Consider the following 21,328-nt stretch of genomic DNA (forward strand, 5'->3'; position numbering starts at 1 on the left):
GATTCTTTGTCATCATTCCTGTAGGTCCAGCTATCACTGGTACAACCTTGGAATTCTTCAGCTTCCAGGATCTTCTCACTTCGTTCTTGAGGTCTTTGTGTTTGGTCATTTTCTTGATTTCTGCATCGTTTTGTCCAAAATCACTCCTGTTAACATCTCAATAAGCAATGCCTTCTTCTCTTTTTTTTTTTTGTACCTAAGTATGATATCTGGTCACAACACATTTTTTTCAATGTTCACGCTTGATGGGATCACAAGGTTGTATGTGAGCGGTCGGTACTTCCATGTTTTCAGTGATTACTTTTGGTTCATGTTCCCACAAATTTTCTTGAACTGGGATATCAAAGTTTTTGCAAATATGCCAGTGGATAACATTATAAACTCTGTTGTGTCGTTGTGTGTACAGCTGTTCTGACATGAGTTTGTTTTTGTGTGCATGTTCAGTCATTAATATGCTTGGCGTTGGCGCAGTGGTGGCACAGTCGAGCCTGGTGTTGGCGCAGTGGTTAGGGCAGTGGCTTGGGACCCAAAAGGTCCTGAGTTCAAGCCCCGTTGGGCCACTGAATTAATATATGTGTATATATATATATATATATATATATATATATATATATATATATATATATATATATATATATATATATATATATATATATATATATATATATATATATACCAAGTCGAAAACACCAGGGGGTTGACTCAGCCTGCCATCCTTCCGAGGTCGGCGAAATGAGTACCAATGTACTGGGCCCGGTGTATACCCCGGTTAGGATAGGTGTACCATATCCCTGTGTGGTGTAAGAGGTGACCAGGGTTGCTTCAGGAAGGGCATCCGGCGTAAAAACCTATGCCAAATCGTTATGCGGACAACAAAACGAATTTCCATACCGGATCAGTCGAGGCCCGGGTTAGCGAAATGGAGACGGTTGATCCGCTGTGGCGACCCCTAACGGGAGATAGCCGAAAGAGGAAGAAGAAGAAGAAGTTCAGTCATTAATATCATTCTCTTTACGAAGCCCACCTCCACCCCTCACCTTTTTCTCTTCGTGTTTTTTTTTTCATTCTCTCTCTCTCTCTCTTACTCTCTTACACACACACACACACACACACACACACACACACACACACACACACACACACACACACACACACACACACACACACACACACACACACACACACACACACACACCCTCCTTGCATCCCTCCCTCCCATGGTATAGCAACGTTTGGTGAGGCATAGCTCTCCCCACCCCCCACCCCCAACCCGCCCTTCCTAGCTTCCTCCCTCCTGCCTCCTCTCTCTCCCCTCCCTCTCTCCTCTCTTCCTCTCTCCCCTCCCCCTCCTCTCTCAACCCCCTCCCCCTCCTCTCTCAACCCCCTCCCCCTCCTCTCTCAACCCCCTCCCCCTCCTCTCTCAAACCTCCTTCCCCTCCTTAACCCCCCCCATCAGCGAAGTGACGGGTTGTATTTGCTTGTACTGTATCTAATATTTGTGGTATTTGCTAGTATTTAATATTTGTTCAACCCTTCCATTCCATCACCTCTTTCATTTCTTTCTCTTATTCCAAACGTTCCCACTTCAAGATGATTATTCATTGTTTTTATCCCCCGCCGCGTGGCGGAAGGGGGATATTGTTATCACCTGGGTCGTCCGGCTGTCCGTCCGTCCGGGCGTCAACATTTATAGCTGTGAGTGCGATAACTCATAAATTGTGCGCCATATCGATTTGAAATTTGGGTCACACATGTACCACTTGAAAAGGAAGAAACCTATTGATTTTGGGCGTGGCCGGATCCAAGATGGCCGACTGGGGCGGCCATTTTGAAAAAATTTTTTGTAATAAATGGAAAACTGCTTATCTGATTTCAATTATTTTTGGTTACTACGTTCCTCACCCCTGGGGAACTTTTTTGAGATGATGACCAAATGGTGTCTTGTTTCCAATTCACCTCCCTCGTTATCTGGAATATGTATGACCTTTTTCATTCAATGGCGGGGGATTCCCCATCTCTGATGGTATATTTCCTTCTTCCTACTCTCACATTGAAATATCCCATTATGATTCTGTCATTGGCTTTTCCTTCTTTTATAACCTTGTAATTTATCTTCATTGTCACTAAAACCCTTACTGCATGCTTGCTTGCTATTGTCATTGTGTGAGACAGCTCTGTTCAAGAAACCTGAACCCTTTTTTTGTCATCAAACAAATAATTATATGTCGCTTTGACTTTTGCGAATTTTCAAAAGGCAATTTTCCACACCCTTGCATACATTTTTAGGTCGCGTGGAACATAGTTCCGGGGAGCTTATGGGATGGTGCATCGTCCGTCCGTCCATCCATCCACATATACTTGCAACTTCTCTGAAACAACATATCTGGTTTGGATGGAACTTTACCACAATGTTCATCACTGTGTATGTACTAAAGTTTATTTATGGCATTTAAAATAAATGGGCCCGAAGGGGTTCTACTGGGGTTGTCCCCAAAAATAAGTATTTGCTTTCCTCTCAGAAACTACACACACAATTCTGATGAAACTTGACCACAACCTTCAACACCCATGATTAACCAAAGTTTGTTCATGACATTAGAAAAATCAGGGTCTAAAGTGGTGTAAGGGGGGTTGCCCTCCAAAATATGCATTTGCTTTCTTCTCTGAAACCACACACAATTTTAATAAAACTTGACCACAACCTTCATCACCCATGATGTACCAAAGTTTGTTCACAGTATTAAAGAAAAAAAATCGGAACAAGGAAACCCAACACAGGTGGAGGTCATTCAGCCCATCATGACTGCGTGAACACCACACTAACCCATCTACACAAGATCCAATGTAATAAAATGCAAAAAAAATGTTTTCAATTAATGAAATTAATTTTTTTGTTTGTTTGTTTTTTTTGTTGCATTTTTTTTTTGTGTAGGTTTTGTAGTTTTATTTTTACTTAGGAAATCTAAAGATTTCGTTAGTATATTGATGCCTACGATTTTTGATGGTTTGATACAGAATCATCGTAGAAACTTCTGGTTTGCGTCTCTACCTTCTCGAGAGACAGCTTTTATTAGACAAGGTCAGAGGTCAAGTTGACGATTTCGTAAGTACCAGTCTATGACTGCTTGTTTATTTTTTCCCCTTTTCTTCCCCTCAGGGGAGGGGGGATGGGCTTGGTTAAAAACACACATCAACCACACAACCCCCTTGACAAAACCCCCAACAACAGCACTCCATACACAATCACCCATCAATGCTCACACGAGCGAAAAGTCTTATCATCCTCCCCAGACCCCTCTATCTCCATAACTTCCAGGTACCTATCTCATTGGTTCACGAAAAAATATTTTCACGAAAAAAATAAGTGACCACTATATTCGTTATTGTTGTGTGTCTGTCTGTCTGTCTGTCTGTCCCGAGCATAGCTCCGTGGGTTTTGATCCGATCCTGACAAATTTTTGGTGGGGGATTTATATCATGATCTAGTTGTGTTTTCCTGAAAATGGGCGTGGTGCGCCCATTATGGGCGGAGCCACGCCCAAAAAACATGTGCTTTTAGGGGGTAGCCGATTTCAGTTTGCATCTTCTCCTAGGGGGTTTGTCGAATCTGACGGGTTTTAGTATTTGGTTCGCCCAATGGCACCTGCATCGTCCCATGGAGCTCGATTTTTCATTTCCGTCACAAGGTCACGAACTTAGAAAATTGCGTTTTTGACATAAAAATCCATCTTCTCCGAGGGGTTTGTCGAATCTGGCAGTGGTTTCGGTATTTGGTTCGCCCAATGGCACCCGCATAGCCCCACAGAGCTCGATTTTTCATTTTCATCACAAGGTCAAGGTCACAAGGTCACGAACTTAGAAAATTTGTAGTTTTGACATAAAAATCAGACGACCACCCAAACTTTGAGAGCTAGGATGACAAGATTTTTAATGCATAATCTTGAGGTCATTCCCCACCTAAAGCCTTGAAACCATTTTGCTCTATCTCGAACACCTTGCCCGTGGCGCCCCCTTCAAGTTTGTTTTTGCGCTGATTTCATCAAAGTATGGATAATCCGATGAGTGTGAAATGCCATATAGCCTATATGACATTATATAGTTCCTGGAATGTTCCAGAGGAAATTTTGCACCAAAGGTCATAATCCTTGACCTTTGACCTTTAAAGGTCACAAAGGTCAAATTTTCAAAGTTGTGGGAATCTAACCGGGTTTTCGACCTTCTTCGACGAACTAACTCCAATAAGCTATAGCACCTATCCTGTTTCCTTATTTTAATTTCCAAAACATTGTTTTGTGACCTTTAAAGGTTATGCAAAGGTCAGATTTTTAAAGTTGTTGAACGAAACCGGGTTTTTGACATTTTGCAGCTAATAACCTGTCACTCGTACCACATCATGTTGATCATTTTTATAACTTGGTCAAACATTATCACATTGTCTCATCCTTGACTTCTGAAACAATCTACATCGTCAAATACCGCTCGTGAACCATCGTCGTCTTCAGACTTGTTCCAATTTAAACTTGTCTACTTTTTCTGCTGCCACTACCTTTCCAGGGAGGCCATTCCATGCATTAACTACTCTCTGAGTAAAAGTCCCCTGCCTTGCTACCATCTTAACTCTCCTCTTCTTTACTCTCAAGCTATGGTCCCTGGTCCTATCACTCTCTACTCTGTTGAATAATTAATCTGCACTTATTTTTCTATACCTTTCATTGTCTTAAACATCTCTATCATATCGCCTCGTAACCGCCTCCTTTCTCGTGAAAAAGCCCTGTCTCCTTCAGCCGCTCCTCATCGCTGAGTCTAGCTGGGCCCAGAATCAATCTAGTAGCCCTGCGCTGAACCCTCTCTATGGCATCTATGTCCTTCCGGAACCATGGTAACCAAAACTACACACAATATTCTAGATGTGGCCCTCACTAAATTCCTGTACACTGTTAACACCACCTCTTTTGATTTGTAATTGATCCCCCTCTGAGTACAGCCTAAAACCCTATTTGCTCTACCTATAGCTGCCTGGCACTGTGCTGCCTACTTACCTCCCGTATCTATTACCACCCCCAGATCCTTCTCCTGTGTGCCATGCTCCAAAATTACCCCTTGCATCCTGTAATCTCTATTTTCATTGTTCTTTCCCATCCCCAATACCTTACACTTACTCAGAATAAATTACATCTGCCAATCTTTTGCCAAATTTATACAAGTATCAATACTTACCTGAATCTGATCCCCACCTCCTCTGCTATCCACCTTACCTCCAAGCTTTGTGTCATCTGCAAATTTGGAAAGCTTACTCTTTACCCCATTATCCAAATCGTTGATGTAAATAATGAAGAGTAATGGACCGAGTACTGATCCCTGAGGTACCCTACTACTTACATCCTCCCAGAAAGACATCCTCCCATTCACAGCCACTATTTGCTTCCCATCATGAAGCCAGTTTGCAATCCATTTAGCTACCTGACCAGCCACTCCACAAGCCCTCACTTTGGCTCCCAAACCTCTGATGTGGAACCTTATCAAATGCCTTCTTAAAGTCTAGAAATACTATGTTCACTGCTTTTTCTGCAACCACCAAATCAGACACTGCTTCATAGAACTCTAAAAGATTTGTTTGTCTAAAACAAACTGTTATTAAAAGTCTAAAAGACAGGAACTACCTTTGGTAAACCCATGCTGACTACCTTTAATTAGTTTGGAGTTTTTTTTTTTAATCGTTCCTCATCTGGTCCCTAATTAATGTCTCCAACACCTTCCCCACAACTGAAGTCAAACTAACAGGTCTATAGTTTCCCAATTCTTCTCTGGATCCTTTCTTCAATAATGGTATTGAGCTTGCTACTCTTCAATCCTCCGGTACCTGACTCCAGTGAGCTATTGAAGGTATCTGTTAACTTTCTTCTCTTCTTTCTTAATGTATTTACTTTCTTCTCTATTGCATATTTTGTGGGTTATCCATGCCTACCAGTGGTTCCCTAGTTATCTTATCCAGCCGCTACCAGGTGAGCGCCCGGGGGAATTGCCCCTATGTTTTTAATATCTGTTCTGGAATTCACCATAATGGTATATGTTGGCTGTTTACCCCAAAGCATAGAAATAGAACATTCTTCAAATGAGCTTTGAAATGCATAAACTTGAGATCCACTATCGGGATCTAAAGTTCCTACCTATTATGATGATGTTTTATATGACAATGTTCCCAGGATTTTGACTACTCTACACTTTGAAAAGTACCTGTACCTTAATCGGTAATGAAGTTGGTGTGTGTGTCCACAAAGCATTAGAAACAGTGAAGTGACTGAATGAAGGAGTGAAAGAATTTTTTTTTGTTGGGGGGGGGTTTGGGGGGTTGGGGGGTGAGGGGTGGGCAGATGGTTGCTGTTTGGAGTATGAGAGGGAGTGTTACTTTGTATGTTTCTCTATTGGATAATAAAATATACAAAAAGGAAATAATCAAAACTGTGACACGGTTTAGTGTGTGCCATACCAATTTTCTACTAGTTTCCCCCTCCCCCTCCCCCTCCCCTCCCCTCCCCCTCCCCCTCCCCCCTCCCCCACCCACCCACCACTTCTACTCTGTGTCCCATTTGTATGTCCTCAGAGAGAGAGAGAGAGAGAGAGAGAGAGAGAGAGAGAGAGAGAGAGAGAGAGAGAGAGAGAGAGAGAGAGAGAGAGAGAGAGAGAGAGAGAGAGAGAGAGAGAGAGAGAGAGAGAGAGAGAGAGAGAGAGAGAGAGAGAGAGAGAGAGAGAGAGAGAGAGAGAGAGAGAGAGAGAGAGAGAGAGAGAGAGAGAGAGAGAGAGAGAGAGAGAGAGAGAGAGAGAGAGAGAGAGAGAGAGAGAGAGAGAGAGAGAGAGAGAGAGAGAGAGAGAGAGAGAGAGAGAGAATGAATGAGAATCCACGAAGGTCCCTCCCTCTGCATACTTCAATTTGGTCTGTTGTCTTTTCAGTTAATAAATGGTACCAGTGGATGATTAAATGATGCTGGTGGAAAAAAAGAGGAACAAATGAGGGTTGGTGAGCAACGATTGGATTTTGGCAGTTTCACCAGAAGATACCTGGTGGACCACATACGCCCTGCAGATACCTGGAAGGGGACAAAGTACGGAGAGGGCAGAGGGTGCAAAACCAGAAAGGAGGCTGAAGAAGACAGAGACCACTGACCTGTTTGAGATGGCAAAGTAATAGAACAAGAGACTCGGCTTCATCGCGGGAGATTCCAATGATCTTGAAGGCCTTGGCTTCCACAGCGTCAAGCTGAGCAAGGTGTGGAGGCATGGGCGCCAGCCCAGAGGGGATAGCAGTACTCTATCAAGCTGCAGATGAAAGCCTTGTAGGTGGATGAGAGTTCAGGTGTGCCAAGAAAGGACTTTGCATGATGGAGGATGCCCATTTGGTGACTGACTTTGGAGGCCAACTTTGAAATGAGACAGACAGATGGTTTTTTGGGGGGTTTTTTTCAGGTTTACAAGACATATTCCATGTGTTTGACCAGTTTGTGATTTTTATCAAGGCCTGAAGAGAGTGAATCACTTTTCTCAAGGATTGGGGGTGGGAAGAGGGTAAAGTCATCAGCAAAGAGATAGAGGATTTTCAAAAGGGTCAGAGAGATTGTTAATGAAAATTAATTAATCCTATAAATTGTTCCCTGCGTAATGTCTCTGTTGCTTTTGAAAAAAAATCATTTTACTCGCTCCGCAACCCACCAAATCTCCCCCCACCCCTCAAGGAAGCCGAAAAACAGGACCATGGTTAAGGTAGACGCCACACACTCGAAGAGATCCTGTTTTGGCGTTTTTTGTTTTTTTTTGAAGTGAGGAAGGGGAGTAGAATAACTTTGAAGAGGCAGAAAAGACAAAATTTTGGGGAGAAATGAAAAGAAACGACAAACAACCTCAAAATGGAGATTTTTTTTTTTCTCCAGGCTAGAGGCCTCGGCCACCCAAAAACAAATTTGACAATATATACAACAAGGTACGATTTAACACGTTACATTTCGATGAAGACACAAACAACAACACAGGGATGAAAATATAACAGAAAAACAAGATTGATCTGGTTTGGAAAACTTAGCTTTGATTGAGGTGAAAGGAGCAGGCTGTAGATTTAACTTGCATGTGGAGCAACCCCGAACCAGCTCTCCTTGCTGCTTTCTTCTTTTTCCCATACAGGTCCCTTACCCCTGCTTCTGGTTGTCCCACTCTATCCTTTATCTTCTCCATCCTCTTCCAAACCTTCTTCTCACTACCTTTGCTGCTTCCTCCGTCCACATACCTGGTTTCTATTCCGAGATGATGTGCCCTTTCTTGAATTTCTTCCAACACAAAGCTTCTGCAATTCCCCTAAATGCCTCTCTGTACTTCTTCCACTCATCCAAACCTTCAGCTTCTTCGGTAAGTTACTCAAACTTTGCCCTCACCCTCTGCTTGTACTCTACAGCGACGTCCCTGCATTTACCCCACGTTATCATCTTCCAACCCCTGCTCTTAACTTCCTTCCTTTTTTGCAACCATACAACAAACACCATAGGTTTGTACTGTGTGGTGACATGCTCTCTCACCACCACCATGCAGTCCTTGATCCTCCACAACTGTTGCTTCCTAACTACCAACAATCCAGTTCCATTTTGTGCTGTCCACTTCTGTAAGTAATCTTGTGGCTGTCCTGCTTCTGGAAGAACGAACCAGCCATGGCTAAACCATTTCTCACCACTAGCTACACCAGCTCTTGACCCTCTATTATTCATTCCCCATCCAAATTTACCAATATGTTCCTCTTCACCCGGCTCCACCACTCCCACCGACACGTTAGTCTCCCACAATGCACAGCATCACCTCCAGCTCAACCATTCCCATTATCCTCTTCAATGTGTCCCTGAACTCCTGCTTCTCTGCCTCAGTCCTTTCCGTATGTGGCCCATATATTGACATAATACACACCATTTGTTTCCGTATCACCAACCATGCCATAAGTTATCTGTCCCTCCCATCATGACACTGACCACATTCTTGGTGATGTCTTCTGATGTTATGATTTCAATGACATTACTCCTTTCATCCCCTCCTGTGTGCAACAGTTTCTACTTCCTCACTCTGTCCCCTTTCCATTTAGTCTCCTGAACACACAACACTTCTAACCTCTTTTGCATCATGTCCACCACCTCGACTTCTCCCCTCCATTGATCCCACATTCAAACTTCCTCGTAGGACCTCACTTCTGAATTGCTGTTTGCCATGCAGAGCTAGTAGCATATTGTTCAGTTTGGAACATGCTGATCATCAATCAGCAGCTCTGCCCAGGCTGACCTGCTGGACCTGCTACTCAAGCCTTTAACCAAAGCAGGAAATCCCCGTTTCTAAACTGAGGATGCAAATGATCAGCCTATTTTTAATCACAAAAAAACAAGGAATATGGATAAAAGTTTCAATGGAAACAAAGGAACACAAACACTGACCGAGTTCATCATTGATGAAATTATTTTTCCAACCAAAAGGTAAAATAACTTTGTTTTTCTTTCCTTTTTTGAACTCGGTGAAAAATGCCAGCGGTGCACTGTTCAGTAGGCTTGCGCAAACCGCCTGCTTTTATGGAGAACACTATGGTGATTTGTAAAAAAAATAAATTAAGCAAACGTCTTTTGTAATTGCATCAATATGATCGAGTAAATGTAATTTGTAATTGATGTTTTCGTTTTTTGATCTGATCCGAAGTACAGAAATTTGATCCGACCATTCCATTGGATCATTTTTTTTACTTCCACCTCCGAAGGTGAGAGAAGTTATGTTTCACCCCTGTCTGTCTGTCTGTCTGTCTGTGCAGGATATCTCAAAAGGTTGTGGATGGAGCCTGATGAAATTTTGTGGGTAGGTTGGGTGTGTGACAAGGACGAACCGATTAGTTTTTGGTGAAGATCCACATCTGGATACTAGAATTCTTTTTTAAGCGATTCTTCACCATTGAGAGATCAGGCCAAAAACGATCATTTGTGCGATATCTCAAAAAGTTGTGGACGGATTCGGACAAATCTTGGTGGACACGGATTTTGTTGTTGTTTTTGTATACATTGTTGAGGCTCGTATGAGAGCTAAGGATGTGTGACGAAGAAGAATTGATTCAATTTTGGTGAAAATCTGGAGCCGGATCCGATAATTTTTTTAAGTGATTCATCACCATTGAGAGATAGGGCTAAACTGATATACTGTATATCACTATATCTCAAAAAGTTGTGTACGGATTCGGATGAAACTTGGTCGATAGGTCGGGTGTGTGACAAGGACGGATTGATCAATTTTGGTGAAGATCTGAATCTGGATCTGGATATGAGAATTATTTAATTTTCAAAGTGATTCTTGACCATTGTGAGATGGCCAAAAACGATATATGGCAAAATATTTCAAAAATTTATTGGGCTCGATATGTTCTCATGGATCAGGCATTGCAGGGTGGAGGTATGCGCTCTACCGAGTGCCCTTCTAATTTTTTTCTTTTTTAAACCTCTTCTTATTCAGATGTTTTCTGGTTTGTGTGGTAATGTCTAAAGCAACTGTGATTGTGAGGAACTTAATTTCTGCCTCCATTTCCATTGGAGGAATCATTCCTGTTAGGTTTCCTGCTGTGTACCATTCTGACTGTTTTAAGGATTTATATTTTTATACTCCTTATAGACCAACCTGTTGTAATCCCAGTTGTGTTTGTATTTTCATTTTTTTGTACAGGTATCGAGGTTCGTGGAAGAGCAGAATGGCAGGGGGTAGCAGATCGACAGACAAAATGGGACAAAGGGAAAACAGAGAGATGACGACAAACGGATGCATGACAAGTTTGCTGGTCACTTTTGCTGTTTATGTTCTTGCACTTATTTTGCTGCTTGTGTTGCAGGAAGACTTCTGATTGGATTTTTTTGGGGGAGTAACACTCTCCCCTCTTCTCTCATTTGTGTTTGTGGACCACTTGGTGTTCTTGTTCTGGTGCTTTCAGGTTGAGAAGTTGAACAGATCGGTGACAAGTGAGGCATTTTGTTCTGTTCAGGCATCACACAATATACATTTGTTCCTCAGTTTAATCTGAATCGATCCAATAGGGAGAAATCAAATGGAATTTTTCTTTCTATAACTTTTTTGTGTGTGTGGAAGCAAAAACTAAAAATTTTCATGAACTTGTACCCATTATGATAAAGTTGTTAACATGCCCATCGCTATATCGACAAAAATATACATTTTTATTAACCTCTGAAATTTTGAGATTTTTCAGTTTATTTTATTTCCTTTCTCGGTTTGGGTGGTCCTTATTCCTCAACTTCGGATTTTCTAAACTCCAACCCCCGGGATTCATTGGAATAGTCGAGAAAACTCTCCTCGTGAACTTTTTTTCCAATCGGACAACATTTCGATCTTGAAGTTTCACCCTGAGGAATAAAAACAACAATCCTTGAAAAAAAAATTTTGTGCCATTTATTCCCAAAATGTTAGCTTATAACACACAACATACATTATTTTATAAATGGTTACCTCATTACACAGTTAAATGTGTTAAACTAAAACAAAAATCTTAATCAAAATGTCCCACAAGGCTCCTAGGCCCGTCCGACTTGGTGCCCCTGCTCCTGCTGGGCCGCCACACCAGCAGCCACGGTCTTCTTTGTGGAGTCCAGGAACTCCGCGTGATGACGAGAGACAACTTGGAGGATAAATTGAAGTTTCTCATCATCCTGAGTTAGCATTCGGCTGTATTCCTGGATGAGGGCAACTCTTCGCTCCGCGTTGTCGTTGATGACCGCTATCCCCTGCACGAAGGCCGCCGCTGTCCGGAAGTCTTCCCGCTGCAGCCAGGTCGCAGGATCGGCGTCGAGGAAGCCATCTTCCAGGCGCAGCTTCTGGAAGAACCGTCGCGTGTTGCTTGATGCCATGTCTTGCAGTTGGAGTCCTGAGATGTCTTGGCTGGGCAGCTTTGAGCGCTTCGCTGGAGATTCATCTCCCACCGTGGTGTGAAGTGAGGTGAGTATTTTCCTCTTCTCCTCCACCGTGACCAGGGGGTTAAAGAGCGCCAGAGCGACAAGCTCCTCCGAGAGGTACCACAGGTGCCCTTGCAGCTTGGTCAGAGCTGCCTTGCCCACGTCCCGGTTGACGTCGATGTAGGTCGTCAAATCCTTCAGCAGTTGCAGGTCGTGTCGAGGGGCAGCTGCGGCCTCCGGAGCTAGTGTCCAGGCTTTCGCGTACAGGCGACTGACGAAGACGGCGATTTCCCGCAGGCCCTTCTCCTCCCTCGCTGTGAGCTTGAATTGGCTCCGGAACATCCACACGTTCAGTGCGTAGATGGCTTTGGACATCCACCTTGCGTGGTGCATGGGTCCAGGGACTAGGAACCTTGCTCCTCGTGGGGGGACCTGGACGAGGAAGATCACAATCAATTCCAGCAGCTCCCGGTAGTCGTCCCGAAGGCCCTTGTGGTTGATGAGGGTGCTCTGGAACCAGTCCTTGTCCACATGGTCCAGCAGAGGACGCACATGGGGGTGGGAATCACCGGACTCGAACTGATTCCGGTCAATGAACTTCCAGTGACCTTGGAAGCGCTTGAACATGATCACTGTTGGACCTGACGTAGGGCCGATGACCGTCGTGAAAGCCGCAGCGAGGAGCAGCTCAAGGACATGATGGTGGCACGCGAAGTACAGGAGATCTTTCTCGAGCTGCTGTCCGATCAGGACACAAGCCCCGTTCTTCAAGCCAGTGTTGGAGGATGTCGTGTCAAACGACATCCCACCGATGCGCTCAGTAAAGACCCAGTCTTTGAGTGCCCCGACAACTGCTTTGGCCATCTTAGAGCCCGTTCCGTTCGGCAGCTTGGGGATGTTGAGGAGCTGCACCGTTCCATTGCCTGAGACCAGAATGGGAAGTCGATCGACGGTCTCCTTGGTCGGAAGGTCTTGCATCAATTTCCTATCCCAATGAGCAATGAGCGTGCACCCCCCCCCCCCGTTGCTCCTCCTTGAGTGCCACACGAGCATCCGTCCAGTGTTTCCGCCGATGCCGCCGGATTGAGCTGCGGTTGATGTTCATCTCGGAGACATCATGGCCGGACGAGTGGGCTGCCGCCGACAGGACATAGACTGCTCCCCGGTTGGTAATCTTGGTCTTGTCCAGAGCCGCTGCCACACTTGGCGTGATCACGTTTGTCATAGCCCTCCTGGGGCGCTTTGGAGGTCTCGCTTCTCCGTCTCCGCTCTCCTCCTGACTGGTCTCATCTGCAGAGGTGGACGACGATTCCAATTCCACTTGGATCATGGACGTGCTGGCTTCATCCTCCGCGCGCTGCCTCTGTCGCTCCTGCTCCTCACGGCGTTGAGCGGCGCGGGCCTCCACGGCAGCTAACCGTGTGTCGACAGATCCCAGCTTTCCATGGTGACCAGGTTCGCGCTGAGCTAGCAGAAATGCCTTATCCTCCTCATTCGTGAGGACGGGCATTGGCAGCGGCGACATCGAAGAGATTCTTTGTCCGCTTCTTGAAAGCTTCCTCATGCACCGCTTGAGAGCCCTTTGTTCCGCTTGACGTTTCCAAACTCCTTATGGAGTTTTTCAATCTTTGCCAGGATGGTGTCCTGTCACTGTAGTGGGATCCTGGCTTTCAACCAGAGTTCAATGACAATTTTCATCACATCGTTGGCCGCCTCCCGCACAGACTTCCTGTCGACCTCGATTTGGTATATCAACAGTCCCAGCACTTCTTCTTCCGAGGGAAGTTGAGACCCGGCAATGATTTCCAACGGAGCAATCAAATAGCGACGGTTCGCTGCTGCCATGCTTGATAGATTGATGACTCAACCAGAAAAAAAAATTTGTTAGGGGGGCGGCGAGAAGAACGAGTAATACACATTACACAAACACACAGATCGACGTATCACATCAAAAGAGACGATTCGACATTACAGGAGCGTTTTAAAGTTCAGCACAGGTCGATACGTCGTCGTTCTAATGTCAGCCGCCCCGAGAAACTGAAGCTAAACTTCAAGGTCGATGAGGGAGAGGTAAATGTTGTTGAAATTTGAAATAAAAACACCAGAAGAGTTTTCTCGACTATTCCAATGAATTCCTGGGGTTGGAGCTTAAAATAAATGAATTCGAAAATTTATCCCCTAATGAAGGACCACCCTATTCTCGGTGAGATTTTAGGGGGGTTTTTTTCAACTGAAGGAATACCACAGTGGATAGTTAGTGCTTAGATTGAGGAATAGCCAATGTTTTGTGTTTTTTTTTCTGCAGCGAAGAATGTGGTTTTATTTGTATTCCAGTTTGCATATTTATGTTGCGGTAAGCGCCCCATCACGACGCCTCCTTACATGTCAGGAAGTAGTATTGGGGCTTCTCAAATCATTTGGTGACGCTTGTCATCATGCAGGTGCTGGTCAGTGATGGAGGAACCGGCGGTGGAAGGGGCCGAGCAGGTGAGCTTGGCTAGTACAAAGCAACTCTCAGACCTGCTACAGGAGTTATACGAGCTGCGCATCACGGGTTCCTTCTGTGACGTGGTCGTCGAGGTGCAGAGCCGTCGTTATTTGGCACACAAAGCCGTGCTGAGCAGCACCTGCCACTACTTTCGCTCGCTCTTCCTCGCAGAGCCCTGCAGCACCCTGGGTCCCTTTGTTCTTGACTTCATCTCGGTGGAGACCTTTGAGCAGGTGCTCGATTTTATTTACCGTGGGCAGCTGAGCGTGCCACGCGCTGACCTGTCCCGGTTGAGGGCTGCTGCCATTGCTCTTGGACTCCACTGTTTGCAGGAGGCCTGTGGTCCTGCAGAGGATGACTCTGATTTATGGGGTGCACCTGAGGGAGCCATGGACACATGTGACGATGATTCGTCACGGAAAGATGGTAACAGCCCAGCCCGTGAGCCCGTTTTTCCTGACTGCAGTGGCTATGAAGAAGGTGCCGAGGGAAATGGGAATCATTCTCCATTAGAAACGAGCTGCAATGACCCACCCTTAGTGCCTGAACAAATTGTAAACAATGAAGAAAGCAACACTGTGTTGCCCCCAGCTGATTTGTGTAACACCGAACCAGTTCATATCAAGACAGAATCATGTGAAGAAAGTGATAAAAATCAAGAAACTCCGTCGGAGAGTTACATGATGCCATCATTCTCCAGCACACCTGAATCTGTGCTGATTGGTTCAGAGGGTCGTTATGTTTGTCACAAAGACGTAACGTGGAGGACATATGCTCATTGCAAACCAGAAATTGGGTCTACCGTATCTGGTGCACCACCCTCTCCTCGCCGCAGCTGCTTAAATCCCTCCACCACCCTGTTGCCGCAGAGCCTGGTGCTTTCACAGAGCCATTTGCTTGATCGACCTATCTCTCGACCTTGGCGGGTTCATGAGGTACATTCACGGCAGGATGGTAAGGGTGAATCAGGCTCTTCGGCAGACACTGTCTCTTGCCGTGTATGCGGCGAGGCAATCTTACAAACTATGACCGCTCTTCGGGAGCACGCACGCAGCCATGTGGATATACAGGCACTTGTGTGCCAGGTTTGCCACCTGCATTCGACATTGCTCAGCAACCTGGTGAAGCATGCACTTCTCCACGTTGGTGTTTTCCTCTTCTCTTGTGATGGTTGTGGAAAACGTTTCCCTGTGAAATGTCGTCTTCAGGAGCACCAGCGTGGTGGTTGCAGAGCATCTTTGTCACATGGTTTGGGGCTTGCACCAATGGGGCTGGGATCCGCAGTCGTGGGCTTACCAGGTCAAGCCCAGCTCAAAGTAGAAACATGTCTGACATCTTGGAATCAAAGAAAGACTATGTGATTGTTTCCAATCTCTGCTGGAGTCATGGTGGCTGATCGTCATGCTTGCCTGTCATGTGCATTTCCTGCTTCTGAGTCTTCGCTCACCCTCCCACTTCCCACCTTCCTGCTTTTGATGGCCAAGGAAGTGAAATATACAATAATGCTTTTGATCTTACTGCTGACATTAACTTTTTTCTTTTTTAAAAAATGTTTTCAATGTATTTGGACAAATTTTCTTCCTATACTTTTGGTCAATGTGCTCGTTAAGATTGCCATTTTTATTGTCCAGAGGCACAGTCAGTAATTCCAGCTACATCTGCAAGCCACTTTCGAAAGCAGTTTTTGACTTTGCCCTTTTCACACGCAAAGTAAAGCATGCCATGTCATGCTGAATCCCCTTATGCAAGGCTGATCTTCGTTTTGTTTTTTGTTTTTTTAATCATCATGTATTTTTATGTATATTTCTTAGCAATCATCTTTAAGACTTATAGTGGAGCTTGTACATAACTTACCTGCAGGGCAGAGAAATTAGCAGATGTCATTGTACTTTTAATGTTGATTGCAATTGGACATGAGAGACAATGGACAAATATATAGATAATATGGGATTTGAAACTGAGTTTCGAACATCGTGAGCCATCAGTTGAGATGAGAACGCTAAACAGGACAACCCATTTCCCAGGCCGAGGACCTGATCAGTTTTTTTCATTTAACCCACTGACCCTCTGCACCCCCGCCCCCCCCCCCCCCATTTCCTTTGCTTCCCTACCACCTCATCATATTGTTAGTATCTTTAACTTGCTGTTCACAGCAGGATCCAGCACTTGACACAGGTCACTTTCCTGTGCAAAATTGGCATCTCGGTATCTATTAATTCCAGTCATCATGATCCACACAGGTTTTTGGAGAGGTGTTCACAAAGTTCTAGGAACGGGTATTCGTTGGCACCCTTGGGCTGCATTCTTTTGCTCATTATAAACATGTGTGTGATTGTAATATGCCATTAGTAGTTTAATTAATCTGACATTTGCAGTATCATTCTCGAGTTTGCTACTTCGTACAGTTATGATTGTTTCTATTTGAAATTGAGCGTCGAGGTGTCATCAACGTTTTATGCAAAGAAAGTGTCAGCTCCAAAGAAATTCATTAAAGCAGTTGTGGATATGTATAGCCATCATATTCTACTGTAGCCAAACGTCTGGCTCACTTTTAGCCACCCATTTGGCTCCTGTAGAAAATGATAGCGCATTGTCAAAGCGTGGACATGAGGTCCTTGAATATGACTCCAGGTCAGAATGGTTGACAGGCAGATGCAACTTGTCTCCTACATAATTGCTGCCCATGCCAAGGCATTAATCGTGGAAGGTGATCAAGTTGTCAATAAAATATTCCCTGAACTTAGAATTTCTCAAGGTAGCATTTTCATCATCATCCTTGAACACTTGGACATGTGTAATGTCTCAGCAAGATGGTCATCCAAAAATCTCAGCACTTGCAATGGAAACCAACAGCTGGCCTCATGTTGCACTCTTCTTGAGCTGTTCAATGCAGATCTAGCTGACTTTATTGCTTGCCTGCTAAATGGTCGCAGAACTTGGTTTTATCACCGGGATCCTGAAACCAAATTATAATCTATTCAATGGAAAAAGCAATTATTGATTATTACCATCTAAGAAATTACACGGCATCTCTGTTGGTGTTCCTCAAGAGATCTGTTCTTGTTTCAGTGCAATTTTAGGGAATTTAAATATCAGCTTCCACTGCTGCACATAAACCTACCTATCCAATTAATCTGATGATGTCTCTTCTGCAAACTATGAATTCCTATTTCTCTGACATTCAAATATGAATGTCCATTGACTTTGCAAACTTGGTGCTGCGTCGATTGACATGCTGGTCCTTGCCCTCTCAACACTGTCCTCAGAGCTATGACTCCAAATAGTGAAACTTGAAGATCACCACCTGATCTCTGCTTCCACAGTTTCAAATCTGGGTGTCACTCTGGACCCACCTCTTTCTTAGATGCTACACATTGCTAAAATCTGTTGATCTATTCTTATATCTGCACAACATTGCCCAAAATCTGCCAGTGCTTAAATCTGAGGGAATCTGAAACTTTAATTCCTCCCCTCACAACGTTGCGCTTCAATTACTGTAACTCACTGTTAGCAGGCATGCCTCTTCTTATATTCTCCAGCCCTTATGACACATTCAAAATATGACTGCCAGGTTCATCGTTTATGCTCACATATTTGGTCACGTCACTCCCATTGGCAAAAAGCTTGACTGGCTCACAGTAAATCAATTTGTAGATTTCCATATATTACTGATCATGTTTCATTGAAGCCACATTGGTTCCCGATTACATTTCTGACCTAATCGCACCTTGCATCCCTCAAAGAAGGCTGGGATTTAACCGTGACAATCTCCCAGTAAGTACTCTTACGGGGATGAAAACCGTTGGTGCTCAAGCATCCTTAAGATTTGCTCCAACTGTGGAGCTCTCTCCCTTTTTACAACTGGCACGGCCTAATCAATTAAGGGATTTTGAAATTTCTTCTAAAATATCATCCTTTTACAGTTGCTTTCTCTTTTTTTTTTTTTTCTTTTCATACCTCTTCTTTTAAACCATTTTGAGATGTAACTTTGAAGTGAAAAAAGAAAATAGAGGAAATTCTTTGATTGATTGAATATGCCCAAGGCTCACGTTGTGTACATCATAATTTCTGACTGGCTTAAAGCAGTTGGAATGACCCCCCCTCCCCCTCATACAGCTTGGACCTAACCACCAGTGACGATTATGGGTTTCGGTATTTGAAGTCGCACCCTTTTGCCTACCAATTCGTTGACATCGACAAGCTGACCAAAGCAACCGAGACGTAGCCGAAGGAGCAATCAGAAAACTTCGTGTAGACGGTTTAAATGACAAAACAAAGTTGAGGGACACAATGTGGGCTGGAGAGGGGGGGGGGAGGGAGATAAATAAAGTTGACATATCTTGTACTATTTTGTGTGTTCTCGTTCCTCAAAACCTTTTGAACACCCCTCCTCATAGGCCATTACTCTTCAGGAAAGGAAGCATCTGTATGACCAAAGTCTTGTTTGTTGGGTCTGCCACAAAGGTTCCGTGGACCTAAAAATGAATATCGATTGATGTACGACTTGTTTTTCAAATGTTTTTTTTTGTTTTGTTTTTTTTATCGTACAACCAACACACTGTAACATGCTTTAGTGCACATGTTCAGAACACTCTTGTGCACACAGGTGGGTGCACTGAGGCATTCCACAAGTTTTCATGTCCTGAACCAAATGGCAGTTGGTTAACCTACCTAATACCACCCCACCTAAGTCGCCCCAGCCTATAATGCACATTTTTCGAAGTTGGCTTTTGATCTGATGTCTACAATAGCCGGACCAGGCTCGTATTCACAACAACCCACAGTTACTGGACCGCAAATGCAAACAGTTTGTATCGTAAACCACAAGCCCCTGAAAGATGTAATGTTTATCATGTAGTGGCGTCATCACCTCAGAAGGATAAAATACATTAAAATATATTTTCCCTGTATGTATGTACGTATTCAGCAATTTTACAAGCTCATGTAAAATTCAAACTTCCTCATTTTCATCTAATTTGAGATTTATTTATTTTTCAATCTTGATTTTGAACCGCTCTGTTTTGCACATTGGTTTGCCTTGGCAATTTACACACAACTTTCAATACACTGTATGTACCATGGTTCATGATAATGTTTGAGTGTTTCCATTTCCACCCGCAGAAGACTTTCTTTGCTTACACCCGATGGTTGTGCATTCATTTATTACATTGCACATTCACTCACGGATTTATAGATAAAATGTTTATGTATTTCTTATTGTGAATAGAGAAATGAAAAAATATTCTGAACTTGTTGATTTTGAACTTTTCGAGTTGTTTCTTTGTCTTTCATGTTTTCATTTGGTTGGAGTATGATCAATATGACAGCAGATGACACAATTCTGTTCTTGAATGAAATATTTTTGCTTCCAAGACTTTTTCTAAAAATCTACTTATACATTATTATTCATGTATGTTTGTATATATAGTTCTTCTGCCAGAACGTTTCTGAAGCTGAGAATTGACCCGGCATGGACAGGGTGTTGCTCCGTATAGGCTGGCAGGATAGCCGACAGTTGTGCGCACTGGCCTTTATGCAATCTAGTCTGGGTTCAAATGTTGACCCGTCTATCAACTGTCACACTGGTGTTTCACATGCTGCTGCTGCGCTTTGTCATGTTTCCAAAGCAATTTACAACCAATTCCTTTCTTAATGTATCCATGGGACCTTCAATGCCTCACAAACAGATGGGGGCAGCCTGCTTAACACTCCCTTGAAGTATGATGCACTTGTTGATGCAACACCCTGCTTGTGAAGCACCAGGCGGAAAAAAATAAATATATCTGACCTTTCCTTTCGGTGCAACCACCTCCAATGACTGTTTAAGTACTGATGTCTGACACAAGCATTTGGGTGACACTTTCTTAACCCTCCAAGCTTCTTGAGGTATCACTTCTTACTATGAATGTGAGATGACAGAAGAGTTTTGACATATGACCAAATTAACTGAGCACAAAGCAATGTTTAAAAATGTCAGATTGCACTGTCTGAAAAACTTGTACCACACCAATAGGGGGGTTCAAAATTGATTTGAGGACCTCTTTGGAATCTACAGGCATCTGGGGAGAGACATGCATGCCTTCATGGCAAGGAATTAGGGCTTTAATGTGATGTCAGCAAGTACTGTACAAACAATGATTGTAACAAATTCACAGTGCAGCTAAAAACTCAGTGGAGGAAAGAAATGACATTTTAACAACTTCTTGGAGCGTTCTTATCGTTTCCAAGTGGACTTGTTTTAAAGGAAGAGAGGCTCACGTAAAACTTGGGCTCCTCATCGTGACCCGGGTTAGCAGGAGCTTTACGATATAAAATTTAAATCTTCCGGTTCCGATTTTTGAGGTGACAGTTGATTCTCTCAGGGGTCTCTGCCGACTTTGTCAAAGATAAGTTTCCGGTCATTTGTTGCGTTTTTACTTTCTTTTTTTTTACCTCCGTGTTTACTGTGTGTTCTTAGTTCGGTTTTGTTTCAAAACTTGTGCTATTTGGTGAGTTTTTGTCGGTCTTGTTATAATATCGGGTTTCCCTGAAGCCTACCCGTATCCCCATCGATGTGCACGATCGTGTTTATCTGAATGTTCTCCTTTTTATGTCATCTCTTCGAGCATGACCAAGCTGTCATGCTCCGTCCATCCGTTCACAATGAAGTTGAAGCGGGAGATCTGGTCATTAGTGATCCTGATCGAGGTCGATGAGACGTACACGATGGTATGACTTTCAAGGTCACGGAAGGTCAAGGTCACGAGGCCTTTGAAGTTGCGAAAATGACGATTTTCAAATTCTTTCTCCTCCGCCATTTCTCAAACGATCTTGAATGTGATTGTGGCATATGAATCTATGGGACAATATCTAAATTTGATCGGGCCGGAATATTCGCTTTCGTTTTCGTGTC

General features: G+C 43.8%; 2 protein-coding genes across 5 annotated transcripts in view; one reads left to right on the top strand and one right to left on the bottom strand.

Moving 5' to 3' along the window:
- Positions 1-20,229, top strand: part of LOC147015707 (zinc finger and BTB domain-containing protein 39-like) — a 46,172-nt gene extending 25,943 nt beyond the window's left edge. For 3 of the 4 annotated variants that reach the window (XM_085848126.1, XM_085848128.1, XM_085848127.1), the window contains exons 2-3: positions 10,877-11,003; positions 14,390-20,229. In XM_085848126.1, coding sequence (XP_085704252.1) covers positions 14,403-15,797 — 1,395 coding nt within the window. In that variant the 5' untranslated portion in view covers positions 10,877-11,003; positions 14,390-14,402 and the 3' untranslated portion in view covers positions 15,798-20,229. Of the gene's footprint in view, positions 1-6,886; positions 9,862-10,876; positions 11,004-14,389 lie in introns of those variants that run through there. The other variant, XM_085848130.1, reaches the window with a different exon arrangement.
- On the bottom strand, positions 11,571-13,140 carry LOC147015708 (uncharacterized). The gene has a single exon (XM_085849118.1). It carries the CDS (start codon positions 12,999-13,001, stop codon positions 11,571-11,573), a length of 1,431 nt encoding a protein of 476 aa, XP_085705244.1. The 5' UTR covers positions 13,002-13,140.
- Positions 20,230-21,328: the final 1,099 nt, after the last annotated feature.

This window comes from Eptatretus burgeri, chromosome 12 (assembly GCF_056783735.1).
Source record: "Eptatretus burgeri isolate ZD-2024b chromosome 12, Ebu_testis_v1, whole genome shotgun sequence".
Taxonomy (NCBI): Eukaryota; Metazoa; Chordata; class Myxini; order Myxiniformes; family Myxinidae; genus Eptatretus; species Eptatretus burgeri.